General features: G+C 32.4%; 2 protein-coding genes and 1 pseudogene across 5 annotated transcripts; 2 read left to right on the top strand and 1 right to left on the bottom strand.

The window, feature by feature from the left end:
- Positions 1 to 7: 7 nt before the first annotated feature.
- Positions 8 to 5,339, bottom strand: LOC131610777 (DNA-directed RNA polymerase 1, mitochondrial-like). Of its 4 annotated transcripts, none has more exons than XR_009286649.1 (12): positions 5,135 to 5,339; positions 5,000 to 5,043; positions 4,240 to 4,833; positions 3,516 to 3,636; positions 3,138 to 3,237; positions 2,188 to 3,009; positions 1,951 to 2,079; positions 1,462 to 1,808; positions 1,331 to 1,385; positions 641 to 758; positions 484 to 548; positions 8 to 382 (listed from the first exon to the last, which is right to left on the bottom strand). XR_009286649.1 is itself a non-coding variant. In XM_058882824.1 (4 exons), the coding sequence occupies exons 1-4, from the start codon at positions 1,008 to 1,010 to the stop codon at positions 340 to 342; spliced, it is 333 nt and encodes a 110-aa protein (XP_058738807.1). In that variant the 5' UTR covers positions 1,011 to 1,303; the 3' UTR covers positions 8 to 339. The 4 variants fall into 4 exon arrangements, 1 of the variants encoding a protein (XP_058738807.1); XR_009286650.1 differs by having other exon boundaries at positions 1,462 to 2,079; positions 2,188 to 2,243; positions 2,659 to 3,009; XR_009286648.1 differs by having other exon boundaries at positions 1,462 to 2,079.
- An 8,128-nt stretch (positions 5,340 to 13,467) lies between these two features.
- LOC131615122 (uncharacterized) lies at positions 13,468 to 17,269 on the top strand (annotated as a pseudogene).
- A 7,320-nt stretch (positions 17,270 to 24,589) lies between these two features.
- Positions 24,590 to 26,541, top strand: LOC131610776 (protein FAR-RED IMPAIRED RESPONSE 1-like). The gene is made up of 2 exons (XM_058882823.1): positions 24,590 to 24,866; positions 25,289 to 26,541. Exon 2 carries the CDS (start codon positions 25,363 to 25,365, stop codon positions 26,257 to 26,259), a length of 897 nt encoding a protein of 298 aa, XP_058738806.1. The 5' UTR covers positions 24,590 to 24,866; positions 25,289 to 25,362; the 3' UTR covers positions 26,260 to 26,541.
- Positions 26,542 to 27,999: the final 1,458 nt, after the last annotated feature.

Here is a 27,999-nt window from a genome sequence, read left to right as displayed (position 1 = left end):
GTGCAGTCATAATATTTCAAGTACTATAAAATCATACACATAAAAATTATATTTTAACTAAGTCATAACACTTTCTTCATATATAAGTTTTCTTCTTCTTCTTTGGCTTTTGTTTTGGCAACATTTCTATCTCTTTATCCTCTTCAACCATTTGCATTTGATCTGATAGATTTTGCTCCTCAACCTTTTGATTTTCAACCATTTGCAAAAATACTTGAGACCAAAGTTGCCGAATATGGTCGATTGTCTCTTTTTCATAGGGTGACGTGTCTGCAAATTATACTACCTCATCGAATCTTTCAACAATGGAAGTATCAACAATATCAAACATGTTCTTCATTACATAATATCCACACGCCCATCCATTGTTTTGCTCATGTTTCTACATATAAGATACAAAGCATATTAGTACTGAAATATAATTATAATGAAGCATATCATTACGAATTCATTCTCATAATATCAACAATATCAAGCAATTACCTTGATAATCTTCCAATTAGGCTTTTGTTTACCCTCCATTTGGTATCATCAAGAGTGTTAAGTGCCTAAGTATAAAAAGTCCAGCATTAATTTCAAGAAGTATTAACTTGGGACTTTGAACTGAGATACTAATGTACAAACATTAAAAAAATTCAACCTCAAAAATAGGGTCAAGTTGATTCTTGGGATCCCTCTTTACAGCTTCACGTTGCTGTTTTGCTCCATGTATTCTCATTACGTATGATGGCAAAAACAAGTATGCTCCTTTGTCATACCTGCAATAATATTGCAATATTTATGATTCAAAGATTGCTATCAAACTTTCAAGCATTATACAAGTCAACAGAACTTAGCTAACATAGAGAAAATTCAAATTTAAAAAATAAATTGAATAGGAAAATATTTGAATATGTGCCATACCCTGTCCAGTGATTCGGTGGAACCAACATTAGCATGTAGGGGATAACCATGTGCCTCGCCAGTTTAAAGAAAACGCATTTTGATGTTAACATCAGTCTTGTTAACATAGGAATAAGAAAGGAAAGGTTTTGCTTGAACTTATGGAGATGTTGTTAGACAGCGTCTATCGCTATTGTTCAGCAATAAGATATTTAATATAAATATCATCAAATAACTGCTATAGTACCGCTGTAGCAATCTTGTGTAATTGAATTTGAACAAACCGCTATTTTCTGTAATCTACAATTAATAACACTCTAGAGAACAACTATAACAACCAAACCTAGAAGAATAAAGCCGTAAATCTCGTCTAATAACATATTAAAAGAAATGTGAACATAAATTTAAGTACAAACAATTCTTGGAGGATAATAGGTAGGTCACTTACAGTCTTTTCAATGCCCTCCTGTATCATAGTGTCGCATTCAATAATGCCATATCTCCTACTTCCATTTCAATGAAGGAAAAGTTAAATTATGTTTACAGATAATTATTGTGAAAGTGTATTATCAATCTCACCCTGAATCACTAGAAATTGTTTTGAGGGTGTGCTTAAATGCAGGGTAAATATCTGGAGAACCCCCATCTCCGAATTGATTGGCAGGTATTTGTAAGTAGGCTGTCCCCCAAGGTTTTGCTTGATCTCTTCCCCGAACTATCCCCATTGCTTGTTGCTTCTTCTGCTATTAGTGAACTGTCCATCTTCTAGGTGAATGAAATGAATGAAGAGGTAGAAAGATACTGTTCAATTAGTGATTCATTAAAAGTAGAACTCGAAGCTTTTAAAGAGAGATTAGTGAATCTATTTTCTTTCTTCACTTTGTAGTTTGTGCTGCACTGACTGAACAACCTCACAGAGAAAAAAACTGCACGTGTGAAACTAATTGTTAGATGATGTTAAAACTAAAAAGAAAAAACAGCAGATTTTAACTCTTGAAAAAATGTCATGACATCAGATATCTAATAAAAAACTGTAAATAAGATAGAACAGTTCATGTATCAACGAACTTTCTACAAGGAGTTCTGATGTGTTTGAAATAATAGTCTATGTGTACCAAACCCCAAAAAAATATGAAGTTCCTTTTCCACCAGTGGCACTTGGAGAATTGTATAACTTGAGAACCATCTTTCTGTAATCTGTTCAACACATTCCAAAAAACCATCATAGCTATTTCAGATTCACAAATTATATTCATCACAAGACTCATAATGATTGTAAGACTATATATCAAATATGTTTATTACCTTCTTGATTGCTCCATAGCTGGGCTGCTTGTGGATGTAGAGGTTTATTTTCAAAGCTACCGTCCAAAAAAAAGTGAGTGCACTATTGAAAACATTCCCTTTTAAATAAACCATAGCATTCTAAGCTATCTCACCAAGAGTGAGTGCACATAAACAGTAGAAGAATAAGTCATGTTTATTATTCTCGAAAAGACTAAATACACAAGTACTAGATTCCTTTTCATAATGGAAACATATTCCAATCTCAATTCAATAGCAGGGTATGATCATTAGTTAACAGAGGAGAGTAATTATTACCACATATTACAGCATTAGTGAAAAGCCTTTTTTGGAAGCTAATTCTAAATATATGATTTTAAATCCTTTTTTTTAGATAGTATCTACCAAACTTCTTAAAAAGGCATATCATAAACTGTGGCTCAAGTAAAGTGACCACAAGACGTAGAGTCAGATAATTTTAACAGAACTTACTAGGATTAAGAAACAGTGAGGTAGGTTGGACTACATTCGGATACTCTGCAGCACTTTCTATAACACAAATCAAACAAGCTGAGATATATTGGATAAAGATATAATAAACAACTTTTCTCCAAAATTATCACGCGCACATAACCTGCAACTTTTCATGACGAAAACATTGTAAAATGTGTTAAAGAGAGGAAGGGTGTTCAGCCGCCGCGACCACCCATGGAAACAGACTGGAGATACGTTTTTCAAATTGCAGTTCTTTGTTTACTTCACAATAACAGTAGGTTGGAGTTTGAAGACTATATATAAAATATGTTTATTTTCCAATGCCAGTTTGTGTAGATATCTTGTTGCCTGCAGATGTTAACATAAAGTTTGAATATTTTCGTATAAACTATAAACTGTTTTCATATTTTCGTATAAACTATAAACCGTTTTCATAAGCTCAAAATAAACTCAAATAAGTCAATTAATTTAATTACCAAACACCACTATTGAAAATCCAATGACGAAAACTCTCTTTAACATATTTCCAACTGCATGTGTCAGTGGCGCAACACGTTCCAAAGTATTAGTAGCAAGCTGCAACCATAACATCAAAAAAAAATCTGAAAATTTCATTACATGCACATCAATTTAAGTGTGCAAAGAAGAAAAGTACTGAACATAGAAATAACCTCTTAACTAAAACACAAGCATACCTGATTATGTTATACTCTTCCGATCTTAATAAACATTAATTAGTTATATTGATAACCACAAAAATGTACTCTTATTCAATTAGAGAAATGTAATTGAGTACTCAAAATTGGTGTGAAATCACTAATCGAGCATTTAATGATAAGATGCATTTTACCAACCCATTTAATGCATCACTGGAAGAATCATTCACAATTCTTCCCCTTCTTGATTCACCATAAGTCTTCTAACCACTTTTTCAATCTCGTCTCTTTTCATCACATTACACCATTCCAAACCCACCTTCCAAACAATAACAAAATTAGAGGGCTGAGATTTTTACTTATATTTCTTAGTAAGAAATCCATGATTGTTAGATTGAGTTAGTACCTAAACACTCAAGCAAGATACATATTAAAATCTTAAAATGATCATTCTCATGTTGCTAGATAACTTAAGGATTTAATGTTAAAATTGTACGGAGTTATGCACCCACAAGCATGCCAAAATCAAACTTAATACCTAAAAATTCAAAACTACTGGACCAACTCCTTTTAAAATATCTAAACCATTCACCTTGTCAGTTTAAACTAATATTGACCTCATAAATTTAACTTAGCCTTTAGCTTGATGCAGATGCTTCCACAAATTGAAATTATAGAAAAAGACAAGCCGAAAAAAGTCACATTGAATACAATAAAGAGATTTATGATCAAGCTAAGCAACATAAGAAAATATGACAGCTACCATGCCCACAAAATTTCTATACTTAGCTGGGGATGTCTTACATCTTCAATAAAATGAACAACAATAGCACACTTCTTTGTCATATTAACCAAGTCACAATTACTAAGAAAATCAACTATATTGCAATAGATGAAAAATAAATAGCCAAAGAGCTTTTACCTCAAACTGTGCTTTGTTCTATCTTAAGAATTGCAACAACAATGTAAACAATCCAAACAAGTTTGTCTTCAATCATTAACCTTTGTTGCTGCTGATGCTGAAAGAACTAATAGTGAGTCGACTAACTCGACGCAGCTTGTTGAGCAAGGGGAAGAGGAATTTTCCCATTAGAGCTGAATTCCAACAAAGTGTTCAGGTTTCGCACGGTCAATGCAAGTTCCTAACCCGAATTCTCAGGATAAGTAGTTTGACTAAAGTGAACCTTCTTGGTGTGATGGTTGTTCAATTTCTTGCAAACCGGATTGTCCAAGAAGGCATTTTGAGGAAAAGGAACTTGTTTCTGATTCCTAAACTTCCTAAATCTTGCATGACCCATACCATCTTGAAGCAAAGACACAACTTTCTTGAACCTATTCACAGCTTCACCAGTTTCCACCATTAAATTCTTATGATGAACTTATCTCTTGGTTGAGATAACATACTCAGAACTCTATGACAGCTTACAACAGTTGTTCTACTAGCTTGTTCAACTTCCTCCATTATGAGGATCATGAGGGAACTCATTGACGACAGAGATCGTCTCATACGAAATCACTTGTTGAAACGCACGCCAAGTGTTCGACGAAGCGAACAAAGAAAAATACACACATTAGATCAAAAAACATCACATATTTGTTCCTATATCAATTTATTGCACATAAAAAAAAAAGTAAAAAACAAAGCACAATATGAATTTGAGGAATCGATAGGAATCACTCACTTTCATCTGTTTTTCTTTTCCAGAAGCTTCTTATCTTTCTTCTCCTAAACAAAATTGTTACAACTAAGAAATCAGAACATGGAAAATTGAAGAGTAAGTTTGAAAATTTGGGGGAAAATCGAAAGTGAAAAGTACTTCGGAGTTCGAATTCACAATGCGATGAGAGAAGAGTTTCGGTGAAATGAGCGAATGAGCTGTGCAAATAGAATTCGAAGCTGTGCGAATGAATTTCAGAGTTGTGCGATGAGAGAAGGGTTTCGGTGAAATGAGTTTCAGAGAGTTTCGATGAATCTGGGAATTTGGGTTTCGATGATAAGAATGTTGTGTTGTTTCAGTTTCAATGCTATGAATTTGAGTTATAAAATAAAATAATTTTTTTAGTCTATATAAATTTACACCCGTTTTTTTAGTTTAACGGGAGTAATAGAGATTTGATTATAATAATATTTTCAATTTAAACCTGTTTTTTTAGAATAGGGTGTATATTATCACCTAATAATATTTAAAATGACAATTTATTTACAAAATTGCCACACATTTCTTATTTACACCTTTTTTCTAATATATTGGGTGTAAATTTTAAAATTATATTATTCTTTTTTCACTAGTGGTGTATTCATAAATGGTGTGATCACTGAAGAGATGTATATTAAACAACCTCTAAGAAAGCATAAAATGTTATAAAAAACACTTTATAATTTCAAACAAGTTTCCAAAGTTTGGTATAATCTTTGAAGTATTTTTTTTATAAAATGTTTTTGTGAATCTATGTTATGTGCAACTATAACTGTGAATTGATTCAGAAGATAACAATTGACAAGTTGTTTAAAAAATGACAATTCCATAAGTCAAACACCTTTTAGTATTTTAGTATTGATGATAATAGCTTTTTCAAAAATTCTTGGTAAAACAAGTGAGCATTACATTTTGTATCTATAATGTTGTTATTGAGCACAACAAATAAATATAAAAAAATTTACTATCTGTTAATAAATTTACACAATTATAATGATTTAATAAATAATTTTATATTTATAAAAACATGGTGTACTTTTAATATTTTTACTAAGTTTTTATAAATTATAATATTTCATCTTCTTTTTAATTATTATTAATACAATTTTATCACCGAATAAATGAAACCTACCTAATTTAGACTATTTTTAATAAATTGATATTAGACAAATCTAAATAATGATATTTAAAAAAAACTAATAATTTAGTATATATTATTATTATTAAATTTTGTTATAATGACCATAATATATAATTTGCCTCGGGTCTTCGAATATAGTCACTCTAAGGCTATGTTTGGATATTATAAAACAAACGGGGCGGAATGCGACATAGCATGATGAAATTCACTGGTACACATTGGAATGGAATAAAGATGTCATTCTATTATTTTGGTACTTCATGATGAAATAGAGTAATTTTGTCATTCTGCCTAAATTGGAGGGTACAAAAAATGATGGAAAGTGATGGAATTAGATGGAATGCACTCCATTATATTCCACTTCATTCCATCATTCTTTAATCAATCTAAGTGATAGAATATTATTTAATTCCATTTCATTCAGCTCAATTCTACCATATTTCGTCAATCCAAACATAGCATAAGTTAGTGTGAACTAAATTAACTAGGTGGATGGGAGCTTGCGAAGTTCAGAAAACACGTTTGGTTAAACACTTCTAAAATTCAATGAGATGATAAAAGGAAAAAGAAAGAAGAATATGACAAACCTAATTTAGCTAGCTACCGTTTGGAGTGTTTGGGATATAAGAAACTTAAATCTATAATGGAATCATGCGTGATGTAGATAATTGATAACACGGAAATGTATCGTATATTTGACTCAATTTATATGAATTATATCCTCATTTTATTTTAATTAAGATACTCTTTATTCGTATTATGCCGGTATTTTCTATGTTTTCAGGTTTTTTTCTATTTACAAGGCATGTATGAAGAAAGTCGCGAAAATGGAGAAGAATCGAGCTTAAAACCACAAAAAAAGAGTAAATAAATAGCAGGGGGTGTGGTAGCAAAATGAGAGGGAAAGGCATGAAGAAAAGAAATTGAACAAGCATCCAGACCCAGTTCATGAAGCGCCCACCAAAGGAAAGCAAGTGTGACGCTCGTCACACTCACCATGACGTCCGGCACAAGCAAAAGAAAAGTGTGACGTCCGTCACACCCTCCCTGACGATCGTCATGGCCCAAAATGGCCCAAATCAAATTATGCCACGTATCTCTAAGAATCCAAGTCTTCAGCAGCAACTATTCCCTAATTTTTCTCCACACGCTAAGTCCTCTAAGACTGAAGCCACGAAGTCCACCCACCTCCTATATTTTCTCCACATACTGAGTCAAGCTAGGAGTCCCACTTCTTCCTATATTTTCTCAGCAAGCAGTTTTGAGAGACGAATATAAATAGATGGCATTTGACAGCAAATGGCTTTCTCTCTTCGTTTAGCCAGAATTTTTCCCTTGTTTAGTTTTTAGGCAGTTTTTCTACCATGTGAAAGTGGTAGTTTCTCACATCGAGGAACTACCACACCATTAGTTTTAGGTTTTGTTTTCTTTTAATCATTTTGTACTTTGAATTTCAACGTGTCGGCATAATCCAATTTCAGTTCCAATCACCGTACGGAGTTTATTTTAGAAGTAATTCCAATTTTCTTTTTTGCACTATTTACAGGTTTCCTTTTTATCACATTATTTATTTCTATTTCCTTGTTAGTTTAATTTAATTACCATGTTATCTTTGATTGCAACCGTTATGTTTAATTCATTTTTACTTAATTCCATGTCCGACTAAATTGTTTTGAGCCCTTTGTGTGAGGACCGTCGTCTCCGACGGGGCTCGATAATTATTGTGTTGGCTTAGTTATTATTATAAAATTATGTTTTGATTTATGTTTTTAATATTAATTTAGGTAACCTTGTCGCGAGAGTGAAAGGTTACCTACCACGATTTTGTCACAAGAGTGAGAGATCTATTAAGGTTCGAACTGGAACTGCGAGAGCGTGAGGGTCGAACCAGATAGTAAAAACTAGACATTAATCCTAAACACAACGAGAGCGCTTTAGGATTAATTAGAACATGTTTAGTTTTCAAAACGCGTTCCTTGATTTAAGTGGGCAAGCGAGAGCAAAATCCTACGGTTAAGGAGCGTGACTTTATTCAAAACCACGAGAGTGTGAGGTTTAGTCTTTAAGCTAATATTTTCTACTAAATATGTTTTTGACATTTCTATAAGCCAACGAGTTACAGAGTTCCTGAGGTACACGAAATACACATTATGGTCTCTCTTTTCTTATATTCATCTTAATCCTTATTTTATTTCTGTTTTAGTCTTAGTTTCCCTTCAATTGAACATTCATTAGCCTTATCTTTACAAAGCAACAATAGATTACGGTAGGTTGGCATTGGTCTCTGTGAGTTCGACAATCTTTTATATTATTTCAATATTTTCGTGCATTTACGGACGCATCAATAATCTTATTTAAGGCATTAAAGCAGTATCAAGAATTGGTTCTCGGTAATCTTTGATAACAATCAGATGCTTTTTTCTAGGATCAGTTGAGCAATATGATTCACTATCTAGAAAGACCTTATTGTTGGAATAGAAGTTTGGTTGGGGCTTTGGTGATTTGGAAGGGTACCTAGCATAAGGTTGTGGCGTATCCATTCTATTTGGTTGGTTGAAGGAGTGCTAGAGCTAGTTGGCTGGATTTTTTGTTACTTTAACAGAAGAAACATAGATTTTGTCATTTCGTTGGGCATTGTAAGTGAAGGTTAAAGTCTTGTTTGACGATTTTTTGATGTAGACCATGTTTTGGAGGCAACCCCACCTCTCCATTATAATATAACAACCGCTACAAACATTCTTACTTGTTAATTAGAATGTAATCAAATACAGTAACTCAAGTGTGTTGGTGTATTGTTTTTAGTCTTGCTTTCTAGCACAGGAACATGTGACTGTGAGTCATCTCCAACCCTTCATAGAAGGTGGGTATATGTCCCTCACGGTAATGTTCGGACATAAATTATTTTTCTGTGTATTGGATTAGAGTATCCTTTGTATTTCCTTAATAAATTATTTTTCTTATAAAAAAACTTAAGAAAATTTCTTTACCCACCTCCCTATGGGGTCACCCCCAGCGAAAAACCCATTTTACCCCGCTTCGGAAATGCATTTTCGAAATATTTTTTTTTTCAAAATTTTTCCAGACTTCGGAAGTAAATTTCCGAAAAAATCTCAAAAATTGGGATTTTGACTAATTCGGAGATTCATCTCCGAAACAACAAAAAAAAATCTTAAAAAATCCCAAAAATTAATTTTAAGATATTAATTAATTCACATATCATAAATTTGATATAATTTATGAGTAATAAATAATAATAATTATATATTTTGATATAATTTATGAGTTATGAATAATAGTTATTATATATTTCTATCCTAATTCAAATTTTAAAATTTAAAATAATTTTAATTATCAAAATTAAAATAATTTCACTTACAAAATAAGTTATAATTTTTTATTTATATATTTATAATAATTGTTAATCTTTATAAAAAATAACATATTCTTATTTTAAAACAAAACTCACGTTTTTATTTTCTTTAAAAAAATCATATTCAATTAATTAAAGTAAATAATAAAATTGTTTCAATTTTAAATAGAATAAAAAATAATGCTCAAAATGTGCATAAATAATGAATAATAAGCACACAAATATGTAAAAATAAAAAATATATATAATATTTTTTAAAATATTTAAAAATGATTACAAAATATTATCAATTTCATTGTTCACTTTATATAATATTTTTAGATTAATCATTAATCCTTGTTTGTTTTTATATTTACTGTTTATATAGTTTTTATATTTTAACGCACTATTTAAAAATATAACAATTTTTATAGTGTATATAAAGTATATATAATATAAGTTTATTTAAATAAAAATAAAAAAATTGATTGAAGGTCAGATTTTTTTTTATTTCAATATAACTTTTATTATTTATTAATATTAAAAAATTTATAATTTGAAAATTAAAAATTAAAATAAGTTTGTAGAATATAATTTTTCTTAATTATCAAAATTGTCATTTGTTTAAAATTGAGATAAATCATTATTTAATAAAAAATAACATTTCCTACAAATAAATATTAAAAATCACGTATTTTTAAGAAAAATTAATATAAATTACGTGATTATTATTATTATTAATTATAATACATTATTTTTATTATTTATTAAGAAAAAAATGTGATTTTTTAATTAAAAAAACGTGTATTCATTATTTGAAACAAATTTCACAATTATTTAAAATACAATTATTTTTTTTTTCAAAATAAAATTATTATGCTAATTATTATTTAGTTTTTGTATATTTTTTATAGACACTTTGTGAATTTGTATATATTATGTTTAAAAATGAAACAACTTTATTATTTATATTAAGTGAATTCAATATGATTAAATTTAAATAAAATTAAAAAAAAAAATCAAAAATATTTAGCATTATGATTTTTTTTATATGAAGTATAATTAGATAGTTATACAAAAATGTGAAAAATCTATTTTATGTATGAGAATAGGGAATTATGATTTATTAGAGAGGAAATTATTTATTACTAAAAATAGGAGAAAATTATTTTAAGTAAGAATCTTGAGAAAATTATTGATTCACTTTCATTTTATACCTATTAATTGTATTGAATCACTTTGATTTTATTTTTTAATAATTATTGAATTATTTCGGAAGTGTATATCCGAAACATTCCAAGACCAATTTGGTCTTGGAATATTTCGGATATGCATCTCCGAAAACACCTCCCTCTCCCAAGGGGGGTGAGTTCGGAGATGAACTTCCGAAACACCACATTTTCTGAAAATGTAACTTTATTTCGGAGATGCATCTCCGAAATCAATATTTTATATTAAAAAAAACACGTTTTCGAAAGTTCATTTCCGAAAACACCTTTTTTCAAAAAAAAAAAGTACCTTTTCGGAAATGAACTTCCGAAATAAGGGGTAGTGTTGTAAATTCACCATGGGTGAGCAAGAAGGTTAGGAGGTGGGTGAAGAAATTCTCAAACTTAAAATTGATCAAAACATTAATCTTAAAAAACTTAATGATAATGAAGTTTTAAATGGATTAATATCAATTTTTTAAAATGTCAAATCAAACTTTAAAAAAAATCCTATTACACCTAATGTATTTAGATGTTATTATTTATGAAATCATATGCTAAAGTAAATAATCGGGAGACTTGAGCTTTAAAAAGATGATCAGTTTCAACAATGTTCTCCTAACCAAGCAATTATGGAGAATGATTATAGACAAAGGACACTTTAATCCACAAATGCCTAAAAGCTAAATATTTCCTTAATACATTCATTTTTTAAAGCTAAAATTACGCAAAATGACAGCTATATATGGAAAAGTATCACTCAAACTAAAGATAACTTGATCAACGGTTGCTATGGGAGAATTGGGAGAGAAATCTATTGTGGGAGCATTCATGGCTACCTTATCAATATTGGTTTAAATTCAAAATTTGGAAGTCGTTGGATTTCGATGTGCTTTAAGTTAGGGACCTAATTCATCTAGGTAGCAACAACTGAAATATTTCACTTATTGAAAAAACTTTCTCCCCCTATGATAGAGATAAAACTCTCAAAATTCTTATAAGAAATCGGGAAGTGGATGATACTATAATGCGGATGATTGAAAAAAAAAAAAAACTACTCAATCAAAACAGGTTATCATTGGTTTCTAATCCAAGAGTTTAATGATGAACCTGAAAACTCTAACTACCTTGAGAAAAGAAAATGTGAAAAAAAAAATTGGAGCATCAAATTGAAGGGAATTCACGGTACGAAAAGTTTTGTACCATACGTTGTTATGTAATTCTCTTAATTACAGTATATTTTATTTGCCGTAAAAATTGGTAAACAAGCGCTAGTCCTCCAAAAATATTTAAACTCGTTGGTTACTCACGGGAACAACTAGATTAATTCTAGGACATGTGATTTATGTTTGATGTGTTTCGTTTGCAATGAAAAGCATTTCGACACAAATCTATGTTCGTCACTCGTTTGATTCACATGAATCTCAAAAGTAACGTAATGACTTGTGCAAAACGTAAGATAAAGTAAGGCAATTGTAAAATAAATTGCAATAATGTAAATGACATGAACTTTAAAGATTATGGAAAAAAGTTAAAGTTGCATAAAATTGTAAATGAAATAAAAATGGTCTATCTATACGCAGGGCCGGCCCTGGGCCAGGGCAAGCAGGCCCACAGCCCAGGGCCTCCAAAAATCAAGGGCCTCAAATTTTTTTTTTGGTAGTTGTATGAATCAGTCAAAGGGTGTAAATAACAATCAACAGGCCCATTCAACTATAAGCCCAACAAAAATAATAGTAACCCATTAAAAATAATAGCAAGTCAACAAAAAAATATAGATTTTCTTATTTGAGTTTTTATTCATCTGCAACTTTTCACTTTCCATCGTATTCGTACCGTCCACTTCTCCACCTCTAGCTCTACCACCGGCCACCGCAGCGCTGCTTTATCGCCGTCACCCGCCACCACACTAAAACTAGCGAATCCATCACAGCTCCACCGTGCCCGTCTCCAAGGTAACGTCGTCATCTATTGCTCTTGCCTCTTTGCTCTTTGCAATTTGCTTCAAAAAATTATTTACTGATAAGTGATAACTTTGTTTATTTTTTTCCTTCATTATGAAATTAAAAGTGTTGATTGTCTCTTTATGGTTTTTGTTGCTTGAGGATATAAATTTTTATCGATAAGATTGAGATTTGAGAGGGAAGAAATAGGTTTTTTTATTTTTGAACGGTACTGTTATGTTGTTGTTTGTTTTGACTGTGAGAGAGAGTGAGAGAAAGTGAAGAAGAAGATGATTATTATTATTTATTAGATTTAGTCATTTTATTGTTTGAGAATAGATACACATCATACATATGGTTTAATGTTTCACTATAACATGGTGGTGTTGGTGTACTTTCTTTTTTATTGTTTGAGAATAGATACACATGACATGATTGGTGTACTAATTTTATATTCCCACAATGTTGGTATTTTTTATGGTTTATTTTTTGGAGGCCCTGGATCATACATATGGTTTAATAAATGAAGTTCATTGTTTTTATTTTAAACTTTTTAATATTGTTTTTTAAAAAGAAAATTTTTAAATTAAACTCTTATTATGAAATTTTTGTATCTATGAAATTTGTAAGTTAAACACTTAAACATTTAAATGTTATTTTTTTTAGTAAAGTAAAAAAGCTAACTTTTTTATTTATCTTTTCAATTTCAACGCTATGAAAAATACCGGCTCTACTTCAATGCTACGGGATTTATCGGTTCAACTTCAACATTGTGGAAATGATCAACTTCAATTTCAGGTTCTAGATTTGTTTTCATTATTCCTCTCTATGCCTCCTAAATTGCCTCCTAAAATTAGAAAGTTTGATTATGGATGTGAGAAGCGTAAGAAAAAGAAAAGACTTGATGAGTTAACTCAATCTCAATCAGGAGCTCTTGATAAATTTATTATAAAAGAACCACAAATTTCTATTGAAAATCAAAATGTTGATGTTGGAATTATTGAAAATATGGAGGAAAATGGTGAAAATGTTGATGCTAATTTAGGTGCTGAAAATGTTGATGCTGAAAATGTTGATAGTGAAAATGTTGATGCTGAAAATGTTGATAATGCTAATAAAAATGGTGAGGATATAGATATATTTGATCCAATAATATGGGATTATCTTGAGTCTAGAATGATTGATTTATTAGCGACAAAAGGTCCTAAAAGAGATTTGTCTATAGTGAAGGGTCCTAAAGATAGATCATCTAGACGTTTTACGAATAATTTGTATACTAGAGTTTTACCAAATGGAGAGAAATGCGATAGAGATTGGCTTGTTTATTCAAAAAAGCTTGATAGAGTTTTTTGCTTTTGTTGTAAAATTTTTAAAAGAGGGATTGGTAGAGGTCAATTAGCAAATGAGGGTTTTTCTACTTGGAAACATGTTGGTGAAAGACTTAAGGAGCATGAGATAGGCATGGAACATGTTCATAATATGGCTACTTGGTATGAGTTACGTAAAAGAATGCAAAATTTTCAAACTATTGATAAGACAACTCAAATGTTGATTGAGAAAGAAAAGGAACATTGGAAAATGTTTTAAAAAGAATTATTTCAATAGTCAAATTTCTTGCTAAACATAATTTGGCCTTTCGTGGTTCTAATGAGAGATTGTACCAAAATAGCAATGGGAACTTTTTAGGCTTAATTGAAATGTTAGCTGAATTTGATCCAATTGTCCAAGAACATGTTAGACGTATTACAGATGATAATGTTCATGTTCACTTTCTTGGACATAAAATTCAAAATGAGTTAATACTTTTGCTTGCTTCTTCAATTAAAAATGAAATAATTAGAAAAGTTAAACAAGCGAAGTATTTCTCAGTGATACTTGATTGTACTCCTGATGTTAGTCACCAAGAGCAAATGTCTTTGATAATACGATATGTGGATGTTTCTTCAAATTTGGTTAGTGTTGAAGAATCTTTTTTAGGATTTTTAAATGTGAATGATACAAGTGGCCAAGGGCTTTTTGATGTTTTACAAGATGAATTGAAAAAGCTTGATCTTGACATATTAGATGTGCGGGGACAAGGTTATGATAATGGGTCAAATATGAAAGGAAAACATCAAGGTGTACAAAAGAAATTTTTAGACATAAACCCAAGAGCCTTTTATACTCCTTGTGCTTGTCATAGTCTAAATTTGACATTGTGTGATATGGCTAACTCTTGTGCTAAAGCTAGGAATTTTTTTGGAGTTGTTCAACGCATTTATACTATTTTTGCTAATTCTACTAAGAGATGGCAAATTTTGAAAGATAATGTAAAATGCTTGACTCCAAAATCATTGTCATCCACTCGTTGGGAGAGTCATGTTGATAGTGTCAAAGCTATTAAAACTCAAATGTCAGATTTTAGAGAAGCTTTACTTGAAGTGTCAGAAAAGGATCTTGGTTCTAAAATAAGAAGTGAAGCTAAATCCTTAGCAACAAATGAGCTTGGTGATTTTGAGTTTTTAATGTCTATAATTATTTGGTTTGAAATATTATCTGCAATTAATGTGGTTATCAAGCTCTTACAGTCAAGGGATATGGTTATTGATGTTGCTATGGAAAAAATAGCGGGGTTGCTTTCATTTTTTAAGGAATATAGAGAAACTGGATTTAAAAATGCCTTGAATTATGCTACAGAAATTGCTCTTGAATTGAATATTGATCCAGTATTTCCTCAAAGGCGTATAATTCGAAGAAAAAGACAATTTGATGAGAATTTAAATACCCCACCAATTGAGCTATCTGAAGAGGAATCTTTTAGAGTTAATTATTTTCTTTATCTTGTTGATCAAGCTATTGTATCTCTTAATAAGAGATTTGAGCAATACCAACAATATGAAAGTGTTTTTGGTTTCTTATTTACTTCTCAAAATTTACAATCATTAGACAATGCAACTTTAGAGTCTTATTGTAGGCGTTTTGAAGAGGCATTGAAACATAATGAGCAATGTGATATTGATTGGAAAGAATTATGTGTGGAGTTAAGGTTACTAAGAGATATGTTGCCTGCAGGAAATATTGGACCTATTGATATATTAAGATTTTTGAAAGACATGGATTTTTTTCCTAATACACTCATTGCCTATAGAATTTTATTGACTATTCCTGTGACTGTTGCCTCAGCAGAAAGAAGTTTTTCAAAACTGAAGTTGTTGAAGTCTTATTTGCGGTCCACCATGTTACAAGAAAGGCTTAATGGGTTAGCATTGATAGCAATTGAGAATGATTTGTTGGAGAATATACAATATGAAGACTTGATTGAAGAATTTGCTTCAAAAAATGTTAGAAGGGAGACTTTTTTTAAGTAGTTAGAAGGTATTTTGATAATATTGATTAGAATATATTTTTTTATGTTAGTTACACGGATTAATGATTACTTTTGATGTTGTTGATGCTATTTATAATTTAAATAAATGATGTTATTTTTTTATTCAGGGGCCTATTTTAATTATTTTCCCGGGGCCTCTAAAATGTCGGGACCGGCCCTGTCTATACGTACATACATTATCGCAAAGACTTGTTTCTCGCACACAGATACTTTGAGTGAATTTACTGAGATTTTGTACAAAATGAACACACCTGAATCTAAGCAACTAAGACTCCTATATATACTAATTCGAAATAACCGTCTACAACGGTCCTTCGATAAGAGCATGCCACGTCGCACTCTGCATGCCTTTCGTTTGTCCTGAAACTTCCATGTGTTTTAAAATGCTACAGATTAGGACAAACAGTCAGTTACGCCTTTGCTCCACTTAACTTCTCCGTCGAAGCTATCTTATTCGTCGAGCCAAATATGAAACTCAGAAAATATTTCTAAGTCCACACCCAAAATGTTTTTATCAAAGATGGCTTCGACAGACATTACAAAAGTCATCGAAAACCTGTGTCGAAGGCTCCTAACTTGTTTCATGATTTTTCTAATCTCTTTAATAGCAACGTGGTGACTAAAAAATCAGCTAACAAATTGCCCCCCAAAAAATTCATTTTCGACGCAACAAAGAAAAAGGAATTTTTTTACCATAATATTCGACACCAAAAAACTCTTCAATTCATATAACGTCATCGTCATCATGACATTGCCTCCAAAAAGTCTTTTCGGACCTCACGTCTAGTGATGAAAATTCAACTCAACCTGCTGATGCCATTCTGCAAAAGATTAAAGCCAAAGCCTTCAAAGTTGATCTCTTCCTTCTCCTCGACAGGGAGGTTTCGGCAGGGTTTGTTCTTAAAGACCTATTAAGGCAAGCAGAAGAAATAGACCTTCCTTCTGAAATCTCTGAGGTTATCCTTGAACTTGGACTGATGCTTGATTATGTCATTGTTGATATCAACCGAGTGAGAAATACTTCGACCACCATCCTCTCAAAATCAGAAGCTCAAATGAATGAGTGGGAAGCAGCTACAGAGTCTACCTCAATAGTGAAAGAGTTAGAGAAAGGCAGCATTAAAAACAAGGAGGAAATTGAAGTCTGTACTCGAAATATCTTGTCTTGGGAGGCACAAATCCAAGAGCTTCAAAATAATATCTCAAAGGCCAAGGAGCGCAAGGAACAACTCCAGCAATTCGACTAAGCTGCTCTAAGCGAGGAAGTCAAAGTAGGAAAGCAACACGTCGAAAAGGCTCAAGCCTTAGGCAAATAAGTTGACAAACTTACCTCCTTCAAGGCCCTGTGCCAAAAACGCCTGATGCTGCAGAGGTCAAAGTATGACAAGATGAAGGTCTCTCTTCCTTTCTAATTCTCATATTTGTATTCCCAGTATTTGTAATGAATTATGGCCCTTCGAGGATTTTTATTTGTAATGATGACTTAAGCCATTTTGGCACAATTTAATATTGTTTGTTTGCTCATATTGGCTTCGGTCGTTTTATGCATATTATTCTTGTAGTATTTTAACCTCTTGAAGCGTTGGTCTATATTTTTTCAAATGTTACCGTTTACTTTCAAGATTCTTTTATCATCATTTAACTCTTTGATTTCATATGCGTGGTTTGGATGAAACAAATGCTGACTGAATACAATGTTTCAAAGAATGTCATGACTTTGTATTGTGACAATCTGAGTGCTATCAACATCTCCAAAAATCCAACTCAGCATAGAAGAACTAAACATATTGATATCAGACATCACTTTATTAGAGAACTTGTAGAAGACAAAGTGATTTGCTTGGAACATGTATCCACTGGACTTCAGCTAGCTGACATTTTCACAAAAGCTCTTGATGCTACACAGTTTGAAAACTTGCGAAGCAAGTTAGGAGTCTGCATCTTTGAGGAACCATAAATTTCAAAAAAAAACAAAAACAAAAAGAATACAGTTATTTACTTTGGCATCTTTTGTGGCCAAACAGGGGAAGAGGTAGTAATGTCACCCCAGAACAATAAGTATGTGTGGTCAACAATTCTGATATGTGTATTTTGTGTTGATCTGTTTGATTGTGTGTAGTATAGCAGTTTATTTCTGTTATACTTGACAGCTGCTCATGTGGTGTGGTAGTATAGCTATGTTATGTGGTTGAATGGTAGTTGTGGTCGTTGTGTGCATATTGATGGTAGTGGTAGTGTATGTTGTCTGTGTGGTATGTTGTACTGTATTAGCTCTGATTGTATATGGTTGTGTGTTTTCTGCTGCAAGTATTTCTCTGATATTGTGTGACAGGTTGTTTTAGCCAAAAATTTGCCAAAGGGGGAGATTGTAGATGTTTTTAAATTGGTTGCATTTTGTGGTAAAATATTTCTGGGTGTTTAATGTCTTGACTGATGTCATGACATGCTTTATATGGTGTTATGCAGGCTGCATATGTGTTAAGCTAATACAAGTTTTGTTAGTAAATGTCATGATCGATGTCATGACATCCATGTCTGACAGTAGGAGCTGTTATGCTTTATTATTATGTTTCCTGATTTCTCTCAATCTACAATTTAGGAAACTTTTTATTGTGTGCTGAATATTTCGTCTAGAAGATTTCGTTAACAGCACATTCTGTAACAACCTGATGACGTGTAAATTAGGTTAACTTGGTTAACCCTAATTTGGTTCTTGGAAAGCCCGAGGCTCAAGAGCTGCATATAATAAGACTGCAATCCTAATTTGGAACGCAGAGAGAAAAATTTGTTAATTGTGAAGAACCATAGTTCTGTAGGTGTGTTTAGTCTCTTGTACTCCAAGCAATTATTTTTTGATGATTGTATTGGAATAGGTTGTTTATGTACTTTGTCACTCTAAGCTTTTAAACACGAGTGTGTGTCTCTTGATTGAAGCTTTTAAGCAGATCAAGGTGTTTTGAAGTGTGTCTTCTCTCTAATTTGTTTGTTTGTAATCACTGCTGTGATTGAGGGGGAGTGAGTGGAGATACTCAGGTCTAGGAATAGATTGGAATTATATTGGGTAGGTCTTAAGTGAGTTGTAAACGAGGGAGTTTAACTCTGAATTAATTCTGATTATAATGGATTTCCTCCCAGGCTTGGTAGCCCCCAGAGTAGGTATTGTTGTATACCGAAATGGGTGAACAATTTGTTGTGTTCTTTACTGTTTTTATGCACTTCTGTTTTTAACGTTTTATTTTGTGTAATTGTGAATGTCATAACATCCAGTACGACATCGCGTGTGAGTTACTAGAATTTTCAAATACTATGACCACTGATGGCAAGACAATAAAAAGAGCAAAAATTTTAAAGCCTTAATATTGTAGAATTTAACTATTTAAGCAGGCTTCAACTAATATGCATAAGCTTTTATTTATGCACCATGCATAAGCCTACATAACCCCTTGGATCATGTTTTTAATCTAATGGACAGAAATCGGCATATATATATATATATATATATATATATATATATATATATATATATATATATATATATATATATATATATATATATATATATATATCCTAATAACAGAAGAAAAAAACGTTGTATATCTTTTTTTGATCTCCTCAATTCCAACGATCACCACCGTCGCCATCTCTCCTTCCCAACATCACCATCGTCGCCATCTTCCTTCCCAACACATCGCCACCGTCGCCATCCTTCCTTCACAAAACATCACCACTGATCAGCACTGTTGCCATCCTTCGTTCCCAACACATCACCACCGTCGCCATCTGTAATACGGTGAACTGACTTTTTATCGATCGAAATGTCGCGGTAAGCAAGAGTCGCCACCGACTTTTATTTTATCCAATTATAGAAAGGCTAAAAGAACAGGAAAAGACCTTTTAAAAAGATTTTGAGTTCGGGGGGTAAGTTATACAAAGGGAAGGTGTAAGGCACCCTTTGCATCCATGGTTATCCATGGGCTCTTAATTGCTTAGCTCACTTTGTTTGTTTTGAAATGTTTGAAAAGGAGGTGTGAAAAGTAAAAACTTTGAAAAAAGAACTTTAGCTTGTAAATAAGCGTAGTCTTTTTAAATTTGATTTGAAAAGAGTGGGAAAAGAGTTTTGAATTTTAGAGCAAGCAATTAATAGCAACTACCCTAAGTTTAAAAGTTTTGTTCTTTTAGTCTTTCGGGCGAAAGGGTCTATCCCTACCATGAGAAGGCAGGAAGTCTTTCAATTGGATGTTGAAAGGGTCATCGAGGTATCATTCGCCATAAGACTGTCCCTACCATAAAGAGGGCAGGTAGTCTAAGGGAAGGACATAATAGTCATTAATCTTTTTAGGCATCATGCGAGGATACCTTAGCAATTGGGACAATTATTTACCGAGGCAACATCGAGGGAGTTTCAATAACTTTGAAGGCAACCTTGCTTTAGGTATCCTCGGAATCGATGGACTTTGACTATTTAGTATACTTAGAGGCAAACAAAGGCAACAAGAGGGGTTACCCTAAAGGTGTGTGTGGCACAATCACGTGGTTAACTTCAATGACATTTATCTTATAAGTTAGTGATCTAAGTTCAGTTAATAATCTTGCACTCCCTAGAGTTACTAACCACGCAGTTAATATCATACAGAAATTAAAAGGCAGAAAATATAAAGTCCTACGCTATTACAATAAACACCTGTGGGCAGAAAAATAAAGGCGGAAAAGAAAAACCTAAACTATTACAATAAACACCTGTAGGCAGCTATTACAAGGCTTTGGGGCAGTTACATGACAGAGGAAGAAATGAGCGTGAAAATGAAAACCTGATTCAGTGTGGAGGAGGTCTATGGTGGAGCAGCGCGTTCTGGTCCTTTAGAATAGATAAACAGCTCGAATGTACCTCGCAATAAACAAGAAAATGGGGAAAATATGAACAAATACGAATTAAAATTATCAAAATGAAAATCTAAATAATAGTCATATTAAATCCTAAAAGAGAAATAAAAAATCAAACAAATGTATTTTTTTGTGTTTTTATTATTATTATTATTATTATTTTTGCATATCCTTTTATGGTTTATTAATTAAAGATTTATATACATATAAATTATAGATTATATACAAGTTAATTTGATCCGGGAGTAATATATTTACAAATTGGATATACTAATTAAAAGAATGATTTAGTAATAATTAAAAAAAAAATGGAAAGAAAAGAATTAGAATTTGAAACGTAGTGACAAACCCTTTCTCATCTTATTTTCTTAATAATTAATGGTTAGAATTTTGACTAATTCAAACATCAGGTCACCTAAGAGATAATTGTCAAGTGACATTTTAATTAATTAAAATAAAAACAACCTAAACTAATAGTATTCACAAAAGTGTAACAGAGGGATAGCCCTCACGTTCATTATTTCCTCTTCCTCACAATAGAAGAGACAGCTTTTTCTTTACTTTTTATATTTTTAAAAATTAACCAATCATAATTTGACACGTGGCATGGAAGGCATGGAAAGTTAGAACAATAAAAACAAATAAGTTAGAACAAAAACCAGGTATCAGATCTCCTTTTTTTCTTTTTACGGTTCCCTTCTTCTTTCCATTCTCCATGAAAGTAGACCAACCTACAAGATTTAACACACATCAGCCTAAAAAAGGTACAATTAAATGAAGGTATAACCGGCGGTTTTTGGTGGTGAGTGCGGCTGGAGGTTGTTTGCGTTGGTCCAATCGGAAGGGAGTCATTCGCCGGGTCTGGAGGAGGCTGCCGCTGTTGTGCGTTGTTGTTCGCGGAGGCTTCTGGTCAAAGTCAGTTTGTGCGGCGGTCCGGCCGGAGGTTCCATGGTGGTGGCGCGATTTTAATTTCGTCGAAGCGGTGGACGATCTGAAACACGTGATCGTGGAAAGGTCCTCGCGGTGGTTTTCGAGCAGCTTAGTTCTCTACTTCTTCTTCTACTTCCTGCAAAAAAAAAGCTTTATACAAATAGTGTTAATGTTATTTGTGGTGTAGTGGTGATGATGTTTAAATATTCATGGTTTGAAATTTAGATATTGAAATTGTATGATTATGGATTTTTGTTTTGACAGACTTGTGAAGGTTTTGGTTAGATAGAAAGTTTGGGAAAGATGGTGATAAAAGCTGAAAATTGTTAGCTGATTGTAATCAAGAAACAGTTAGGAGAGATTTTTGTGTTAGAAAAATATGTGAGAGTGTAGAAGTTTTGTACGTAAGTAAAAGAAAAATTTGTGAATGGAATTGTTAGAGGTGGAGAATCCGAGTTTTTTGATCTGTACATGGGAAGATAAGGGTTAGCGGTTGGAGAAGATAGGTTAGGATTTGTTAGTTGTCTATAGTGTATAAAAATGTTAGTATTTATAAGAAAAAAATTAGGTTAACAAATAAGGAATAAGATGATCAAATATCAATCAATTTTAATTAAAATATAATTTGAATTTTTATGATTAATTGATATTTTTCTAAAACAAAACCTACTTGTTCCCTAAGATATGAAAATATGCAACCGAATTAAATGTTTCTTTTTTTGAATTTTTTTCTATCAAATGCATAAAATAATAAATTACAATTGAAAATTAATATTTAAAATATAAATTAAAATAAAAAACGAAAATTAGAATTAAAAACTTCTTTTTTTGGATTTTTTGAATATCTTATGATTTTTGGTGATTTTTTGACTAAAAAATGCATAAAAGTGAAAATTGACTATTTTAAAAAATGTCTATTTAATTAGTGCGAAAATTAATTTAAAATAATAAAAAAAATGCAATTTTTATGAATTTTGAATAATAGAAATAAAGTTAGAATTAAAATTAGAAAACAAATAAAAAGGAGAAATGTTAGAAGTGAGATTCAAGTCCGGGACCTCTCGCTCCTGTACCTTTTAACCTCAAATTCTTACCAACTGTGCTACGTCACTTATTCAAAATAAAATGACGTTTACAAATGTATGAGGGCAAATTTTGGGGTATGACACCATCCTTCACCACCAGCAATAATTCATTCCAGCGATTCCTCACAGCTCACTTTCATCCACGAAATTATAGGTATTGAATTTTAGAATTTCTCCCTTCAATTTCAGAAAGTCTTTCTTGCAATATGTGATTACGTAATGCAAGAATTCATTGAGTAATGTGTAATATGGTTGAGTAATGTTAGGATTCCATGAGTATTGTGTAATATATTTTGAATAATGTGCAATGCTGATTGGATATTTTGTGTGCTACCTCCAATTAATGATAGAATAACCATGATGAAGGATAGAAAAACACTAAGAAAGGGGGGTTTGAATAAGTGTGACTTTAAAAACTCTTAGGATAAAAACAATGAACACAATTATTTTTATTCTGGTTCGTTGTTAACGAAACTACTTCAGTCCTCCCCCTTAGAGTGATTTACCTCAACTAAGAATTTAATCCACTAATCAATCTGATTACAATGGTTTTCCACTTAGATAACCTCTAAGTCTTCTAGAGTATACTGATCACAACTTGATCACTCTAGGAAATCACCACTTAGAAAACTTCTAAGTCTTCAAGAGTCTACTGATCAACCGATCACTCTAGGAACCTTTTACAATCAATGTAAAATAAATGTTTACAAGAGTATGAATTTTCTTCTTAGAAAGCTATAATCACAACTGTGATATTTCTCTTAAGTTCTAAGCTTAACACTCACTAAATATTACAAGAGTTTGTGAGGTTGAAGATGAAGTTCGTGAGCTTTGATTTCAACAGCGTTTAAGTATTTTTGCAAGAGTTTGTTAGCTGCTTCTGATCAGAACTTCCATATTTATAGGCGTTTGAGAAGATGACCGTTAGGAGCATTTAATGCATTGCGTGAATAGTAAAACGCTGCATTTAATGTTTCACTCTTTTGTCAATTACCTCGAGCCTTGCTTTTGCTGCTTTTACTGACTTTGCCTTTTGTAGCTTCTAACGTACCTTTTGTTAGTCAGAGATTAGACTTAATAGCCTGCCATCTTGTACTTGCTTCTGAACTCAGATTTGTAGATACAACATTTGAATATCAGAGTCATTCAGCTTGGTGCAGAGCAACTTCTTGTCTTCAGACTTTGAAGTGCATGAGCGTGATACCGTTCAGAACATCAGTGCTTCTGCTTCTGACTTCATGTTCTTCTGATGCTTCATAGTCCATGTTCTGATTCTGCTTGACCATCTTCTGATGTCTTGTCAGAGCATGTTCTGATGCAGCCATCCAGAACCTTCTGAGTCAGTCCTTCTGAGCGCTGAATTGTGCATACTCTTTTGTATTTTCTGAAATGGGAAATGCAAAGGATTAGAGTACCACATTGTCTTATACAAAATTCATATATATTGTTATCATCAAAACAAGAATATTGATCAGAACAAATATTGTTCTAACACACGACTACTGTATAATATTTCTTGATTAATGTGTAATATGTGATTGAGGAATATGCATATGTTTGCTTTATTAGAATTAAACATATATAATCTTTTGTCCATATATTTCCATGTTGTCCTTCCTATTATTCAATTTGTAATTTGTATTTCGTAGGTTGCGTTGCTAATGGATGAGATTTCGTAGGTTGTATTGCTTCCAAGATTTAAAGAACTTTCTCACTATTGTTCGACAAAAGGAAATGGTCATTGATGATGCAACTATTATCCAAGAATATCTTAGAAATGAAGCTTGGAGGAACCCACCGTTCTATTATGATATCCAAGTTGATTCTAAAGAGAACATAGCTAGCATTTTCTGGTCAGATGCAATAATGCAGCAAGACTATGAATTATTTGGTGATCTCATCAGTTTCGACACAACTTATCGAACAAACACGGAGTATCGTCCCTTAGGTTTGTTTTCTATTCATTTCTCTGTATTTTCCTTGTTTCATTTGGTTCTTCAACTTTTTTTAATTATGGCACTACTATTATATTGATAACATCCATTTATTTTGCAATTATCGGTGCATGAATTTATTCCCTGTACTATATTTATTATTACATCATTATATATTACTACTAAGATATATTGATAACATCCATTGTTTTAGGTATGACACTGCTATTATATTGATAACATCCATTGTTTTAACTTTTTCGTTATATGTTTTTGTCATACATACGAACTCCATTCCTTGGATTTGAAAATCACCGTAAGATTGTATTATTTGGTTGTGCCCTGCTCTACGATGAGACTTCAGCAAGTTTTGATTGGTTGTTTACCACTTTCCTGAAGTACAAGAAAAATAATAAACCCATTACAATTTATACAGACCAAGCTTGTGCTTTGATGAAGTCAGTTCGAAATTTTTTTCCCGATGTTTTCCATGGGTTGTGTTCCTAGCACATGGGGGAGAATGCAAAGTCCAACCTAGGCTCTCGTTGCAATGCTGCATTTCTTGACGAACTACATCACCTGGTTTTGAATGTTGATGATGAGACAGAGTTTGACTTCAACCGGAATAAGATGCTTCAAAATTGTTTTGGTGGTAAAGCTACTTCTGAATTTACTTGGCTTGTCCAGATTCATCGTAATCGTACTCAATGGTCTTCTGCTTGGGTGAAATCACACTTCACTGTCGGTTTGAAGACCACACAGTTAAGTGAGTCGTTTAATGCCTTTCTTCGCCACTTTCTTCAGCCAGACCACTCACTTGTGCAATTCTTTATCCATTTCAATGTTATGGTTGAGAAAATGCGAGATAATCATGCTGATTGTGATTTTAAGGCTGCCAATACCAGGCCAAGAAACAATTATCCCAATAGCCAACTCATGAGGTCTGTTGTCGTCAAGTATACTCCAACATCGTTTGCATTCATTCACAAGCAATATGATCTTTCTTTCAAATATTATTATGCGGAGGACACATCGAGAAGTTCAATTTCTAATAGAATTTTCAAAGTGTTCACAATTGAACTTGTTCGTGATGCCGATGAGATGGATTATGGTAATGATGCCGCTGGGAATGTTTATATGTTGGTCGAAGAAGTTCCAGAAAACCATCTTCCTAATGATCGGGATCCTTTGCGACTTGATGAGAGGGTTGTTACTGTAGATATTGGGAACAAGATTTTTACTTGTACATGTCGGATGTTTGAGAATCGGGGATTCTTATGTCGCCATGTGTTCAAGATATTAAACTTCTTAGGGAGTTATGTCCAATACCAGTCCTTGAAGACCATACCTGACCACTACATATTGAAGCGTTGGACTAAAGAAATTCGTCCATCCTTGATAAGTTAAAACCCATCACCATTGGAGGAATTCAAGATACTACTTTTGCACAAAGATATCAACAAGCTTCTGGTGTTATGCTTCAGATTATAACCCGTGTTTGCATGGACCCTGATGCGTGCCAATTTTTTCTTAATGGTGCTATTGAATGTGGGAAGCAAGCGGAAGAGTTGATTGTTGGAACTTCTTATCTTCAGCACTATAAATATCAGCTTCTCGAATCAATTTTTGAATATTTTCAAGCGTGTAAAACCTAACTAATCGTCGAGACTGTCCCAAAATGTGGATAGCTGCACGTTTTCATCTTTTTGTCATACATTCTTTGAAGAAAGAGTTGTAAAATTGGATATCCACTCGTATGTCATTTCAACTACTAATTTTTATATAATGATAAAATTCACATTTTTGTTCATTGTCCGATTTTTTATTAATATGGTTCATGGAGTTATCTTGATTTTGAAGTAAAGAGTAATAAAATGAATTGAGCTCAAAGAACATATTTAACACAATAGTAATAAAATGAATTGATCTCAAAGAACATATTTAACACAATAAAACTTTGCTTTACTATGCATCCATCTTCGAGAGTTTCTCTTAGTTAAATTACATGTACCTGTTTAAAACATAATTGCTGAAACTAAGCATGTATAGCCACATATTAATCAATACTAAGCATGTATTACTTAATACACAATACTCACCACTCAATACTCAATACTGGAAGCTATACTCAATATTGCAATAAGATTACTAAAACTAGCAATGTCATTACTTAATACTTGAAAGTATTAGTCAAACTAGCCAACCACATTATTCAATATTGTGCTACCAACATAGTCAAGCTAGCAACATTAGTTAATACTAATCAATATAGTTACTAAACATCAATTATCTTTCACTAAACACCAACATAATTACTACACAATTCAATATATAGTTTTTTTTTCTTTTTTGTCTTCTATTTTTTTGTCTTCTTCCCGACTTCTTTCTCAATGTTGTCTACGACCTCTTCAGCCAAGTTCAGGGCTAACTTCTTTGTCTTCAGCTTTTTCTTGTTCTTCCCGGCTTCTTTCTCGAGGTCATCTGCCATAGCACATTCTGCCTCTTCTTCAGCCAAGTTAAGGGCTAACTGCTTTGTCTTCAATTTTTTCTTGTTCTTCTCAGCTTCTTTCTCGAGGTCATCTGCCATAGCACATTCTGCCTCTTATTCAGCCAAGTTCAGGGCTAACTTCTTTGTCTTCAGCTTTTTCTTGTTCTTCTCGGCTTCTTTCTCGAGGTCATCTGCCATAGCACATTTTGCCTCTTCTTCAGCCAAGTTCACGGCTAACTTTGTCAAGCTTCCAAGCAGTTCATTGTCTTCACGCTTCAAGATGTCTAGCAGCACTTTTACTCTTTGAATCTCCATGAAATCATCTTGCTCTTCTTTTGTCATCATATGCCAATGCTTGGAAAAAATCCCAAATTGCAGCTTGCTTGCTATCCCATTTCTCAATATATGTGAGAACAAATAGCCCGCATGATTTTCTATCATGTTGTAAAGGCAATTTCACATCCTCCCAACTCCACCCACTAAAGTCTATCGGTTCATTCTTCTTAGCATTTATTAACTCCATCCCATATCTCACTTTCCACTTCCCCCAGTTGTCCCATTCATCTTCTCTTTTGAACTTTTCACAACTATTTAGAAATGTGAACTTCTGTTCTTGAAATCGATCACATATGCAGCATAGTGACTCTTCAAATAAACTG

This window comes from Vicia villosa, linkage group LG6, assembly GCF_029867415.1.
Source record: "Vicia villosa cultivar HV-30 ecotype Madison, WI linkage group LG6, Vvil1.0, whole genome shotgun sequence".
Classification (NCBI taxonomy): Eukaryota; Viridiplantae; Streptophyta; class Magnoliopsida; order Fabales; family Fabaceae; genus Vicia; species Vicia villosa.
Note: the sequence above shows the minus strand (reverse complement) of the source record. Positions and strands in the feature narration are given on the sequence as shown.

What these genes read in the sequence shown, in the direction of transcription:
- LOC131610776 (XM_058882823.1), top strand. Translation starts at nt 25,363, where the DNA reads ATGGGGGAGAATGCAAAGTCCAACCTAGGCTCTCGTTGCAATGCTGCA.
- LOC131610777 (XM_058882824.1), bottom strand. Translation starts at nt 1,010, where the DNA reads ATGTTAACAAGACTGATGTTAACATCAAAATGCGTTTTCTTTAAACTG. An exon ending in CCACCGAATCACTGGACAGG is followed by an intron (nt 759 to 903) that starts GTATGGCACATA and finishes ATATTATTGCAG; the next exon opens with GTATGACAAAGGAGCATACT. An exon ending in AACTTGACCCTATTTTTGAG is followed by an intron (nt 549 to 640) that starts GTTGAATTTTTT and finishes TTTTATACTTAG; the next exon opens with GCACTTAACACTCTTGATGA.